Raw genomic sequence first — 14,637 nt, 5'->3', positions numbered from 1 at the left:
AAACAATTGCTTATGATGTTGCTCAGTGTTTAGAGGTTCCTTGGCTTTTCCTTTTTGTTTTTATTAGTTATTTACTTTAGAATGTGAGCTGTATTGAACTCCTAAATGTGTTCCATCCATGTTAAGATTTGGATAAAAAGTTTATTATTGACTGAATCCAACCATTTCCAAAGGCCAGAAGACAGAGGGTTTCTGTGTGTCCTTCTGATAAGGATGAGCAGAACTTCTCAAGATGTCCCCTAGAAGACATGCCTTCACATTTCTGGTCAGATTGCAGCATATGTGACTTCCTAACCCAGTCGCTGGCGAGAGGAATATACATGTTTGGTCTTAGACCAGTAGTTCTCACCTCTGTCATACCTGAAGCCCCCTTTTTATAACAGATATTTTGTTTTCCCCTTTACCATCTACAATGCAAGTCATAGAAAATGTAGTATACTTACATACTCAATTAAAAAAATCCATATGATGCCTGAAGTGAAATATTGAGAAATAAAAGGAAAGTAATCTGTAATAAAGTAATACATATTACAGTATATAAGTTGTCAGTCATAGCTGCACTAAGAGTCATACATATTTAACTGTTTACTCCAGGCATGGAATCACCCTGTGTGTAATAGCTGCAAATCAAGTTTGATGTACAGGTATTGTTTCAGCCGCTCAAACACCTTGAGTAGTACTGCCTGTGGTGATGTCGGTTTCTGAAACTGAACGACTTTTGGTAAAGTTACAAACAAAACAAAGGGCAGTCTTCTGTTGATTTATAAAATAGCCGTATTTATGAAAAATTCAGTGTGTATTGAGAAATGCAGTATATTTCCAATATTTGGGTTCATATATAAGTTGGAATTAGGTTTGAAGTTCAGGTCATTACAAGAAGGTACTTTACATGAATGTCTGAAGAGATATTCAAGAATCATGAGGGACAGGGGACAGTTCTTCTGTCCTGAGCATTACAAACTTTCACCCACTATGTGTCATTGGTGCCCCTCAATCATTGTGACAATCTAAGACACTTTCACAAATGTCTAAGTAAACCTCTAGAGGAAATTACTGCTGCCAGTGACAACCATCGGCCTAAATTAATCAATGGCTGCTTTCAGAGGCAAGGTAGGGGTTCAGCTTCCCATGAAGGATTTGGCCAACAGTATCAGAATTGGGTCACCAATGAGGAAGTACATGTGCATGTATATGTTAGAACGTAGTAAGCAGAACATTGTCTAGACTTTCCACGAGTCTAAAACAGGGGTTGTTTGATTTGGCCACTTGGTGGAGTCATTATAGCACAGTAGGTCAGGAGCTTGACTTTGGCATCAGACATTCTGGGATCCGTTTCTGGTTCCTTCATTTACTAGCAATGTGATCTTGTACTCGTTTCAGATATATCTGAATTTCAGATTTCTTTTCTGTAAAATATGTGCATTAAAGTACCTATAAACTGTTGGGACCACATTAAAGTAAAAAGTTTCTGGACAGTGCAGGAAGCAATCAATAAAACTAAAAGGCAACCTACTGAACTGGAGAAGATATTTACAAATGACATATCCTATAAAGGGTTAAAATACAAAATATATAAAGAACTGATAAACTCAGTACCCCAAAACCAAATTATCCAATTAAAAATGGGCAGAAGACATAAACAGCTGTTTCTCCCAAGAAGATGTTACAGATGGCCAGGAGACACATGAAAAGATACTCAACATCACTTATCATCAGGGAAATGCAAATCAAAACTACAATGAACTATCACCTCACACCTGTCAGAATGGCTAAATTCAACAATACAAGAAACAACAAGTGTTGGCAAGGATGTGGAGAAAACGGAACACTCTTGCACTGTTGGTGGGAATGCAAATTGGTGCAGCCAATTTGGCTGTGCAAAACAATATGGAGGTTCCTCAAAAAACTAAAAATAGAACGTTATGATCCAAGAATCACACTACTGGATATTTACCCCCCCCCCAATACAAAAATGCTAAAGCAAAGGGACATATGCACTCCCATGTTTATTGCAGCATTATTTGCAATAGCCAAACTATGGGAGCAACCCAAGTGTCCACTGATAGATGAATGGATAAAGGAGATGTGGTATATGTGTACATATGTGTATATATGTGTGTATATATATAAATATTATTCAGCCAGAAAAAAGAATGAAATCTTGGCATTTGCAACAACATGAATAGAGCTAGAGAGTATAATGTTAAGTCAAATGAGTCAGAGAAAGACAAATACCATATCATCTCACTCATATGTACAATGTAAGAAATAAAACAAATGACTGAAGGAAAAAAAAAAACCAGATAGACAACCAAGAAACAGACTCTTAGCTATAGCACAGATGGTTATCAGAGGGGTGATGGGTGGGAGGATGGGGTAGTAGGGGGTGAGGATTAGACAGTACACCGATTATCATGATGAAAATAAAATAAAATGATAAAAAAAATAAAGTTCCTGCATCCTGGTAGGCATTTAGTAAAATGTAGTGATTAATATTTAGTTAAATACCATAAGCCACATCAGTTTATCATCATCATTCATTTGGGGTAAGTTGCTGTTTGTTTTCTGTTGATAGGCAAGTGGCCATTTCTATGTGAAATTATAGGCTTCATAGGTTTTGTGAGATTTACTTTTAACTGCATGTAATATGAAGCATTATGACTTCAATAAAATATGTATTCATTGTGTTTTTTCCAGCTACAAGCCTTCCAGCCATTTTTCATTTTTTTGAATCTTCCCTACTCTGTTATCAGAGGTGAAGAATTTGCTTTGGAAGTAACCATATTCAATTATTTGAAAGATGCCACTGAGGTAATGTATTAAAAGTTTTGTTAATCATTCACACTTCAGGAAAAAAATGGAGAAAACACACAGGGTTATTAATGTTTGGGCATCTGGGCATGTAAGCATTTTATACATGAGAGATTGAAAATAAACACACTTTGTCAGTAATTTCTTCTACTTATTAATGTCTAAGGATTGTATTAGTGTGTCTGTCCTTTCTTTCTTAATTTCTTGCACATGTTTTCTACTTGAACCACGTAACTTCCTTACTGTATGTGAGGCAGGTCTGTGTCTTTCCTGACTCCCTGTGCTGTTTCCCAGCCTTCCCCACATCTAGAGGCATTGCCCCTTTGCACTGCCATTCTGTGCTCCTTGACTTATTCCTCTCAAGACCTGGCATAAAACTAGGATATCTTTCCTCACCCATTCTGTTATGCGTTGTTTCCATGTTTTTATAATGTATTTTGTTTTGAATACAATGTATTCAAAACAAGGCTTTGTGTTTTGAGTCATGTGCCTAATGTTTCCTTAGCTAGTCAGTTCCCTGGAAGGCAGGCTTAGGCCACCGTTTGTGTTGTGCCCATTGTAGTGCTAACCAAGTGATTAATTCTTTCCCCCCAGAGTAAGTAGGACTATGTTATTAACTTCGTTAAGTGAAAATGCCACAATCTCATTAAGCACTGTGTTTGTAAATTATTTTTAAATTGTACTTTTTAACGTAGTCAACAATGGTACTTTGAAAAGAGCAGAAGATCTGGAATCAGAAGGCCTGGATTCGATGTCCCACTCTACCCCTTACCAGCAAATAACTTAATGTAAAATGGGAATGATAATTCTTGTTTCTACAGAAAGTATTTTGAGAAAAAGATGAGAAAATAAATGGAAAACAATTCATGAAGTGTAAGGCCTAGATAAATGCCATCCTTGGCAAGACTGGCAACTTTGACAGACTTTACACAAGTTTACAACCAACATATGCTTTAGGACTGATGTCGGCATCATTCTTTCCTTGGGATAATTTTAGCCAAGACTCTCAATAGATGTAATAACCCTGCATCCTGTTTGTCTTAGGTTTTTCTAATGGGACCAGTGTCCTAGGATGATGCAGTTAAATCAGGCTTGTGGCAATACTGTGACATGAAATAACCTTTCTGGGCACATCCTTCCCACTCAAAGCCTTCGGATGATGACAGAATTTAATGTTAGTGGGAGTTTAATGTTAGAAATGGAACCGAAGAGTGCCCTTTTCCCACAAATCTTGAAGTGGATGAGGAGAACATAGGAAAATGAAGTTTTCCCTGATAACCTTCTCATCCTCTTCTTGGCTGAATCTCTGTCTCCTTTTTCTCCAGTCTTGAGCCTCATGGATTTAATAGCACTTGATGTGGTTAAAGCAACACTTTACTTATGAGCGTTTATTATACAAAACTTTTGATAATTTTCCTTCCAGGTTCAAGTAATCATTGAGAAAAGTGACAAATTTGATATTCTAATGGCTTTAAATGAAATAAATGCGACCGGACACCAGCAGACCATTCTGGTTCCCAGTGAGGATGGGGCAACTGTTGTTTTCCCAGTCAAGCCAACACACCTGGGGGAAATTCCAATCACAGTCACGGCCATTTCACCTGCTGCTTCTGATGCTGTCACCCAGAGGATTTTAGTAAAGGTAAATGTTTGAAGTCTTGAATAATTGAAACGGAAATATATAATTAAAAAGGAAACAGAAGATGGTTTTTCTCTTGGTTAAATTTGTTGGCAAGATCTAGTAGGTCATCTCCTCCACCCTGGTATTGTCTAATTGTTATCTCATCTGTGTGTAAAGATACATAATATGTTTTGGAAGTAATCACCCATTTCCTCTTCAAATTTATGATATGTCTATATAGCAAATCTCTTTTGCAGTCAATTAATTACATTTACAAACTGTTTTACATTAGGGTCCTATCAAATCACGCCAAGTTGAGGGGCACCTGGGTGGCTCAGTAAGTTAAGCGTCTGACTTCGGCTCAGGTCATGATCTCATGATTCGTGGGTTCGAGCCCTGTGTCAGGCTCTGTTCTGACAGCTGGGAACCTGGAGTCTGCTTCAGATTCTGTGTCTCCCTCTCTGTCTCTGCCCCTCCCCTGCTTATACTCTGTCTCTCTCTCTCTCTCTTAAAATTAAATAAACATTAAAAAAATAAAAAAAATCATGCCAAGTTGATATGTAGATTTTGAATCTACAGTTGTATGTATTTTGAATGTATAGTTAGAAGCAATTTTGTAGATTTTTCTTTAGAGAAGGCATTATGCAGAAAAACTCAGCCTGGTGGGTAAGCACTTGTGTCCTGGGGTGAGACAGCCCTAGGTTCAAATGCCAGCTCTGTCAAGTGTGACTTTGGGCAAGGAGTTTGATCTCTCTCTCTCTTTTTAAATCTCTCTTTGGATAATAATAGGATTTACCTCAGAGAGTTTTTATCATTACCTTTTCATCTTCTCCTTTATCATTTCAATTGCTATTTCTTTTTTTTTAACTTTATTAAATGTTTATTTATTTTTAAGAGAGAGAAAGAAAGACAATGCAAGAGGGGGAGGGGCAGAGAGAGAGGGAGACACAGAATCTGAAGCAGGTTCCAGTCTCTGAGTTGTCAGTACAGAGCCCCACATGGGGCTTGAACTCACGAACTGTGAGATCATAACCTGAGCTGAAGTTGGATGCTTAACCGACTGAGCCATCCAGGCACCTCTCAATTGCTATTTCATGAAATGTTTTATCTACTTTAATTAGAAAGTAAGCATTTATTAACAGATTTGAAGCGAATCAAAAATGGTAGGTATTTACCTAATGTACGCATAGTACAGACACTGCAGGCAAGATGTTTATCTTATTTGCATAAAACTCTCTGTAGACGGATGAGTGGAGACCATGTTAATCGTGTTCCTTTTTTCCAACAGGCTGAAGGAATAGAAAAATTGTATTCACAATCCATCTTGTTAGACTTGGCTGTCCACAAATTACAAACTCCCCTGAAAACTTTGAGTTTCTCATTTCCTCCCAACACAGTGAGTGGTAGTGAAAGAGTTCAGATCACTGCAATTGGTAAGAATACAATATATTGCCATGACTCCAGGTTTATGTGTATATGTGTGTGTGTGTGTGTGTGTGTGTGTATAACACATTTGTTATCTATTATAGATGTATTTTCTAATTTAGTCCTAATGAGAAGAGGTTGCTAAAGTTTTTAGTTGGTACCAACTACTGATTACAGTAGAAAGACTAGCAGATATGTGTTCTACCTAGACCAGTTCTCAATCTCAGTGTGCATCTGAATCACGTGGGGATCTTGTTTAAAAATTTTTTTTTAATGTTTCTTTATTTTTGAGACAGAGAGAGACAGAGCGTGAGTGTGGGAAGGGCAGAAAGAGAGGGAGACACAGAATCTGAAGCAGGCTCCAGGCTCTGAGCTGTCAGCACAGAGCCTGATGCAGGGCTTGAACTCACAAGCTGTGAGATCATGACCTGAGCCAAAGTTGGACCCTCAACCCACTGAGCCACCCAGGTGCCCCACGTGGGGATCTTGTTTAAAGGAAGATGTTGGTTTAGTAGGCCTGGGGTGGAGCCTTGGATTATGCATTTCTAGCAAGCTCCCAGTTGATGTTGATGCTTCTGATGTGTGTGAAGATCACTCTTTGACTAGCAACGCTCATTTATAATGTGGCTTGAGGGAGGGATTCTTTTTTTTTTTTTTAATTAAAAAAAAATTTTTTTTCCAATGTTTATTTTTGAGAGACAGAGCATGAGTGGGCATGGGGCAGAGGGAGAGGCAGACACAGGATCCGAAGCAGGCTCCAGGCTCTGAGCTGTCAGCACAGAGCCCGACTCGGGGCTCGAATCCACAAACCATGAGATCATGACCTGAGCGGAAGTCAGACGTTCAACCTACTGAGCCACCCAGGGGCCCCAAGGGAGGGAGTATTTCTAAGGGCAGAGCTTCTGGCTTCTGTGGCGTTCAACCACTGATAATATCAGAATCTTGTGTGGAGCTTTGTAAGAGCTGCACTTCTGACCTACGCAATCAGCTTTTCTTGAGCTATGGTTAGGGTGTGTATATTTTGAAAAGGCTCCACAAGTGCTTCTGATGACCAAACGCTGAGCTCTCTTGCCTAGAGCAGTTCTCTGTGCAGGACACAGATAACCTTTATAACAGGAAGCAAGCCACTGACTTCACCCTGTCCTAGTCACCTTCTGGCAACCTAAGTGTGTTTTTGCATCAGCTGTTAAACAGAGCTTCCACACAAACGATTTGTTTATGTAGTTGTGCTTTACAAATAACCGAAGGAAATGTTTAGATTAATGAAGATTAACGAATATAAATAGTTTGTTAGGTCTTCAAGATGTCAGGACCTAAGGCACTTTTTCAGAAGTTATTTTAAATCTCATCTGTAGGTGTAGTGTTTTCCATTATAACTCCAACAACCAAGCCCTCCATAGAGGACTTTTTGGGAGCCTTGAATGTAATTCTTAAAAAAAAATTTTTTTAATGTTTATTTATTTTTGAGAGAGATAGAGAGAGACCGAGTGCAAGCAAGGGAGGGGCAGAGAGAGAGGGAGACAGAGAATCCGAAGCAGGCTCCAGGCTCTGATCCGTCAGCACAGAGCCTGATGCGGGGCCCGAACTCATGAACTGTGAGATCATGACATGAGCCGAAGTCAGACACTCAACCAACTGAGCCACCCAGGCTTCCCTAATTCTTTTTTAAAAATTAGTATTTATTTATTTATTTTGAGAGAGTGAGAGAGAGAGAGAGAGAGAGAGAACAGGGAAGGGGCAGAGAGAGAGAGAATCTGAAGCAGGCTCTGTCTGTGCTGACAGCATGGAGCCCCAAATGGGGCTCGGCTCGTTCACCTTAAGAAGAATTAAATAAGCTCTCTACTTAGAGGAATAAATTCTCCCACAGTGTTGTGATGCTGGGAGGTGCAGCACGCACACAGGGGATGCAATACACATGCACACACATACACACATACACACAAAGGGAAGAAGACTTGAATTTCAAATGTATACCACCACTTCTAACATTGAATGAATCTATCTTTGGTTACTGAAATACTGTTGAGGTTTGATTTTTAACCGTGGCGCAAAGAATGGCATTTCAAGTTGTATTTTTATATGATACATTTTTTAAAATTTCTTTTTAATGTTATTCATTTTTGAGAGAGACAGAGAGGCAGAGCGTGATCAGGGGAGGGACAGAGAGAGGGAGACACAGAATCTGAAGCAGGCTCCAGGCTCTGAGCTTTCAGCACAGAACCTGACATGGGGCTCAAACTCACAAACTGTGAGATCCTGACCTGAGCTGAAGTTAATCAACTGAGCCACCCAGGTGGTCCTATATGATATTTATTAAAAAAAATCTATTTAGTAGCCCAGAATATTAGTGTGAATATTAGTTTGCTTCTTTGAATATGGAGAATCTAAGTTTATGTTCATTTTAAATATTAGAAACCATAAAAGCATAAGTGGTAATAATATAACCTCTATTTTTCTGTTAACATCTGTTAACGTGTTAACGGGTGTTAACATCTAAACTTTAAGACATCATATGCTAGCATGGCTGCAGCTTATTCATTTAAAAGAGGGCTTTATTTTTTAGATTCATTTTTTAAAATTTTATTTTAGGATTAGATGCTCACTAAGTATTTGGACTTGGAATGGTGTAAATTTCTAAAATATAATAATAGACAGAAGAATGTTCTTCTCCATACAGCTCAACCACAGTGGGGTCAGAATTAGAACTCAGCCTCTGTATTTCTGAATTTTTACTTGTTTCCCCAGTTATGGTATTAGAATTTGGATAGAGGTGTCTCTTAAACATGCATTTTGTTTAATTTTAGATTACTAACTTTGAAGAATATTCCTAATCCTTTTTGACTGTGATATTCATTGAAAGACTTTGACTGGTTAATTCTACTTTGTTGTTGCTAAATAGAACACAGTGAAAACTACTCTAAGCCTTGCCCTTAAAAAAATCTTATAGTGTCTTAGTAAGAAATCAGAATGAGGTTCTAGCTATGTGAAGAATACTACTAATAAAACATTCCTTTCCTATATAAAAATGGTGGTTTCCTGATGATCAATCCCTGACATATTTTTGTCCAAGAATTATTTTTTAAACTTATTTTTTGCCTAGTGTATGCCACATCTTTAACTGAGCTAAGAGTCTAATGTGTCACATAATTTACAAGTTCATTGCCACTGTGTTATCAGTTATTTGGCCAGTCTTCCTAAAAGTTTGATGTAATGTTTGTACTCTGTTCCAAGCAGTGGAATAACTATTGCTTCAGTGTCCGATGCCTTCTGTACTTAATGGGAGTCTCATTGCCACCAGGAGGTACAGTTATTGAGTATTTGCTGAATGTATTGAATGTCTTGTGCTTTCAGGGGATATCCTTGGTTCTTCCATCAATGGCTTGGCCTCATTGATTCGGATGCCTTATGGCTGTGGTGAACAGAATATGATAAATTTTGCTCCAAATATTTATGTTTTGGATTACCTAACTAAAAAGAAACAACTGACAGAAAACTTAAAAGAAAAAGCCCTTTCATTTATGAGGCAAGGTAAGCATTTTAGAAATATGCTTTTATTTGTAAAAACTTTTTTTTTTTTTTAGGCAGAGTTCACCCTATGCCATATTTCAGAATAAAGTGATTTGTCCTTGCTCTGTGGTTGTAGGACTAGATGGTGCTGAAATGTGCTAAAAGAATGAGCAATGGGAAGATGTAATTGTCACAAATTGCTGCTAACATGTTTAAGGAGTTAGTGTCTAGGGGGGTTTGTATTTTTTTTTTAATGTTTATTTTTGAGACACACACACACACACACACACACACACACACACACACACACACAGTGTGAGTGGGGGAGGGGCAGTGAAAAGGAGACACAGAACCTGAAGCAGGCTCCAGGCTCTGAGCTGTTAGCACGGAGCCAGATGCAAGGCTTGAACTCATGAGCTGTGAGATCGTGACCTGAGCTGAAGTAATGGCACTTAACCACCTGAGCCACTCAGGCGCCCCTAGAGGGGCTTGTATTTTAATAAGGGGCCTAAAATTTAAAGCTACTAAACATCTAGAGGACTGATTGTTCATTTATTCATCCCACATTTATGGAGCATCTGTTAGTGCCAGTGTCAGTTCCACTGCTAAGGAAACAGAGGAGGTCAGGGCCTTTCTTCTCAAGAAATTCTCTGTTCAGTGAAGACAGTCTGTACATAAACACATGTGGTGTCATGGGGCGGGCACCTTCTCAGTGCGTTTAAAGTGTCAAGTAGGTGGGAGTTAGGAGGGAACAGTTTGCATGGGGAGGCCCTGCTGGCCCTTCAGAAAATACCACACTGGGTATTACTCTCCCCTGACTCCTTGAGAGGTGTTTGTTCCCAGACACCAGATGCTTTGTGCCTGCAACTTGCAAATAACAACAGTTATCATTAGCTGAGTGCTTATATGTGCCAGGCAGTGTTCTAATCCCTTTGCACCTAATACCTCATTTAATGCTCACAGTGTTAGTATTGTCCCCCTATTTTTACAGATGAGGAAACTGAGACACAGGAAAGGTAACTTTCCCAGGGTCACGTAGCAAGTGAGTGGCGGAGATGGGATTTGAACTCCTTGCCTGGCCTGAGAGTCCATGCTCTTACAGTCCATACTTCGAGAACAACAAAAACATTTTTAACAAGAATAATGTAAATTTGATTTCCTCAAATACTCCAGAAGCCAACCACCCAAAGTTTCAGTCTCGCTTTTGCTTTTCCATGTTAGGGAACTTCTAGCCAAATCTCTGTGTGGCTGAGTTTATCTCTCGTTACGATTTGGGATACCTGCTGCCATCAAACTCGTGAGGATTAGAGTGGTTTATGCAAAATGCTAAAAAAAATCCTTGTTTAGTATAATCAAAAAATCGAGTCCACCCTTTTAAACTCCCAAGTGTTTTGTTATTTTTTTTTTTTTTTTTAGAATGAATGGGTTAAATGCAAATAGAGGCCAGCTGTTAGGTTTTGTTAACTTCTCCACAGTTAAGAATTAGAAAGCTTAAAGACACTATTTTGATGTGAGCTTTTCTTCCAAGTTCCCTCATTATGTAGGGATGTGTTTATCCTGAACAAAATTTTATGTAATAATGGTAATAACTAACCCTGTTTAAATGTTTTACAAGTGTTTTCGTTTACTTCCTCCCAAAACACTAGGAGGTGGGTGTACTGTCACTTCTACCATTTTACAGATGAGGAAACTGAGGCACAGGATGGTTACATAACTTACCCCTGTTTACTCCCAGGTGATCTGGTTCTGGAATTCATGCTCTTCCTCAGACCTATAGGGGATAACTTTACTTTGCAATGTTCTTAGGTTGTTAAAAGCAGTAAGCTTAGGATGGAAAAGGTCCAGGAATTGGCCAAGATGCTTGAGTATGGCCAATGTGCAAGAGGTCTCAATGGGGCTTCTGATAAAATAGTGAGAGAGGAATGTGGGCTCCTATAGGGAAGGAGACAGCAAAGGTTAGAATCTGAAGTGTCAGATTAGACCAGAGTGAGCTGTAAGATGTGGGAGCGAAGAGGAAAAGCTGGCCAGTGTCCAAAGCTCTCCCTGGGGTAGGCTGGCACAGACAAGGGCTAAGAGAGAGGAAGAGGGTTGTGAGTCAGGAGCCATAGGCTGCATGAGAGGATAAACTGAGGAGGGCCAGGGACTGGAATCAGAGCGGGGTGTGACGTGGGTGCTGCTGTGGGGGAAAGAGATAGTGGTATATTTTCCCTCAGATTAGAGACAGGCCCTGCAGGCCTCAAATGTGGTTAGGTCTTCCAGGAAGTCCTCAAAGATCTAGCAATTGGTTCTTTCCAGACAGAGCTGCCCATTTAAAATTATCCTCCTTCAGGGGCACCTTGGTGGCTCAGTTGGTTTAGCGTCTGACTCCTGATTTCAGCTCAGGTCATGATCTCATGGTTCATGAGTTCGAGCTCTGTGTCAGGCTTTGTGCTGGCAGTGCAGAGCCTGCTTGGGGTTCTCTGTCTCCTTCTCCCTCTGCCCCTCCCCTACTTGTTCTCTCTCACGCTGTCTCAAAAATAAATAAATAAACTTTAAATTATCCTCCTTCATACATGTATTTGTAGATCGTTCGTATTTAAACACAAGAGCTTATATTTTCAAGTTCTATCATAATTAGGATTAGGAAGTGGCACCAAGTGCTCCCTGTGGTAGTCAGTGCCATGCTAAAAACAAATGAGATTTTACACATTGCCATAATGGTTATATTAAAGGAGATGAAGAATATTTGGGATTGTCATAATTTAACTCTGTACTGTTTGAAAACAAGATTCTGACGTATTCAAAATGTGGTGTGACTGACTTCAAGCAGAAAGTACATAGGAACTAGACTGTTGCTTTATAATTTGGTACTATTCTTTGGGATAATTTAATGAAATAAAGCAAAATATTTTAGAAAATGCCACATAATTCCATATTTTATATGCTTTATGGATTGTAATGTTAGGCTGGTTTCCCCCAGCCTCGTTTTCCCACCCATAAGACAGGGCTAATAAAATACCCACTTCATGGGGCTGTTTTGAAGGTTAAATAAAACATTTTCATACTTTAACACAGTAAACACCCAATAACTCTTAGGCATAGTATAGTTAGTTGCATCTGACCAGGGAGTTAGGTTCCACAGTCAGCAAGTAAGTCTTGTCCATCTGCCTCAGAAGCAAATGTGAAATTCTTCCACTGTCTCCATCCCGTGGTGAATCCTTCCATTCAAATACTGTCACTGCTCGCCTGGACAACTCCAGTGGCTTCCCTTTGGAAAGCCTCTCTGCTATGCCCATTCCCCTTCAATACAGGCTCCCCGTACAATAAAACGGATGTTTTGAAAATGTTAAAATCATGTCACTTCCTTGCTTAAAATTCTTTAATGGGTTCTCCAGTGGGTGAACTGGCCTTGCCTCCCTCTCTCACCTTGCCTGAGGCTGCCCTCCCTTGGCTCACTCTTGGCTACATTTGGAACACTCACTCGCAGCTCCATGGTGCTTCAGGGTCTCTCACCTTGCTCTTTCTTCTCCTGGGATCCTCTTCCCTGGTCTTTCCATGGCTTAGCTCCTTCTCCTCATTTAGGTGGCATTTCCCTCAGAATGGCCTTTCTTTTATTTAGAAACTCTCATTTATATGACTCCATTTCATTTTCTTCACCACACTTCCAAAAAAAATTTTTTTTTAATGTTTATTTATTTTTGAGAGAGCGAGAGGGAGACAGAGCACGAGCAGGGGAGGGTCAGAGACAGAGGGAGACACAGACTCCGAAGCAGACTCCAGGCTCTGAGCAGTCAGCCTGATGCGGGGCTTGAACCCACAGATCGTGAGATCACGACCTGAGCTGAAGTTGGATGCTTAACCAACTGAGCTGCCCAGGTGCCCCTTCTTCACCACATTTAACATTATTTAAAATTTTGTTTGCCTGTTATCTGTGTGTCTCCTTCACTAGAAGGTAAGCTCCCTGACAGTGGGCACCGTGTTTAATCTTCTCACCATTGTGTCACTATATAGGCAACTCCATAAATACAGACTGGATGAATGAATTACTGTCAATATTAATTTCTTTGAGCTTTATGTTCATCATCCTAAAGTGGAGATTGGGCCCAGAACATCTCTCAAGTACTTCCATAATTCAGTGATTGTTTATAAACACTAAAGGTTCTACCTGGCCTTGGCAGGTTCTTCTTAGCTAGGAAATGGGACCCGTGGCTTCAGCTCACCTTTTGAGCTGGCGAAGTGGCTGATGGAAGTCAACACAGTGGAGTTCCCCCAAACACATTATTTCACATGCTGAACTGAATTGTATTTAAAAGTAGTGGACAAAAGCTTCTTGGTATAATGATTTTCATTATGAAATCAGTGTCTCATTTCAGAGACTGTTTTTTCTTTTGCCATCACATTTGCCAAAGTCCTTTAAATATACCGTAGTTGTTTTTATTTTTCAAGAAATTAAAGTGGCTTTGGCATGAGTCATGATTATATTATTTAAATGTCATTTATGAACAGAGCATTGTTTTACTTAAATCATGCTTGGCCCAGGAGCCTTGTAACCTAACCCATTGTTTTTTTGTTCAAAACAACAGCTACATCATTGAATGAAGTCTCTTTTGCTGTCAGAAAGAAAAAATAGAACCATAAAACAAAAACTGTTTTTGATAAGGATTAGAGATCCTGTGAATTAGAGATTTAAACCACTTGTTTTCCTCAGATATTTAAATCATAGTGCCTGTGGCTCTATTTTTCAAGCGTAGACTCAGACCAAGCCTAGTTGAAAACACATCGTATTTTTTCCATTGACATAAAAACGGGAAAAATAGGTTTGAGAATTCTGATGCTGCTTCTGGTCGTCACAAGAGCGGCTAGAGGCGATAGTGAAGACACTGAAAAACTAACAATCCAGGAAGTAAGTTCGCACTTTCCATGTGCAGTATCATACAGAGTAAGGGTGTTGAGGATGATTACTTTTCTTTTAGTACAGAAAATGTTTTTTATCAGCTTTTTACCAGAGGAGGTGAGTGATAGAGTTACAAGGAGCTGATTTTACTTCTTTTGTTTAAATGTAATTTTGACACTTGAGGTAAACCAAGTCACATTATGTTTAGAGTCTTTTTCTATTTGTTTCTATGAACAGTGTTTTCATCTTTCTTATGATAAATTAAAAATATTTTACATTCATGGCCATTTCAAAGAAAATTCATGACCCAGTAAGTATGTATCTTGTCTGGCCCTTTATAAATAATAGTTCCTGGGTCATTATCCTATCAACTCTTGACTTCTTCTGTATTTTAGTTTTG

At 39.2% G+C, this 14,637-nt stretch overlaps 1 protein-coding gene across 3 annotated transcripts in view; it reads left to right on the top strand.

Moving 5' to 3' along the window:
• Window positions 1–14,637, top strand: part of CD109 (CD109 molecule) — a 130,633-nt gene that overhangs the window by 90,273 nt on the left and 25,723 nt on the right. For all 3 annotated transcript variants that reach the window (XM_047102643.1, XM_047102642.1, XM_047102641.1), the window contains 4 exons: window positions 2,698–2,811; window positions 4,235–4,453; window positions 5,721–5,865; window positions 9,209–9,385. In XM_047102643.1, coding sequence (XP_046958599.1) covers window positions 2,698–2,811; window positions 4,235–4,453; window positions 5,721–5,865; window positions 9,209–9,385 — 655 coding nt within the window. The remainder of the gene's footprint in view (window positions 1–2,697; window positions 2,812–4,234; window positions 4,454–5,720; window positions 5,866–9,208; window positions 9,386–14,637) is intronic.

Source organism: Lynx rufus, unplaced genomic scaffold, assembly GCF_022079265.1.
Source record: "Lynx rufus isolate CCGP_SWC_20201006 ecotype Redwood Valley unplaced genomic scaffold, mLynRuf1.p SCAF_6, whole genome shotgun sequence".
Taxonomy (NCBI): Eukaryota; Metazoa; Chordata; class Mammalia; order Carnivora; family Felidae; genus Lynx; species Lynx rufus.
This window is presented reverse-complemented; position numbering and strand designations above follow the sequence as displayed.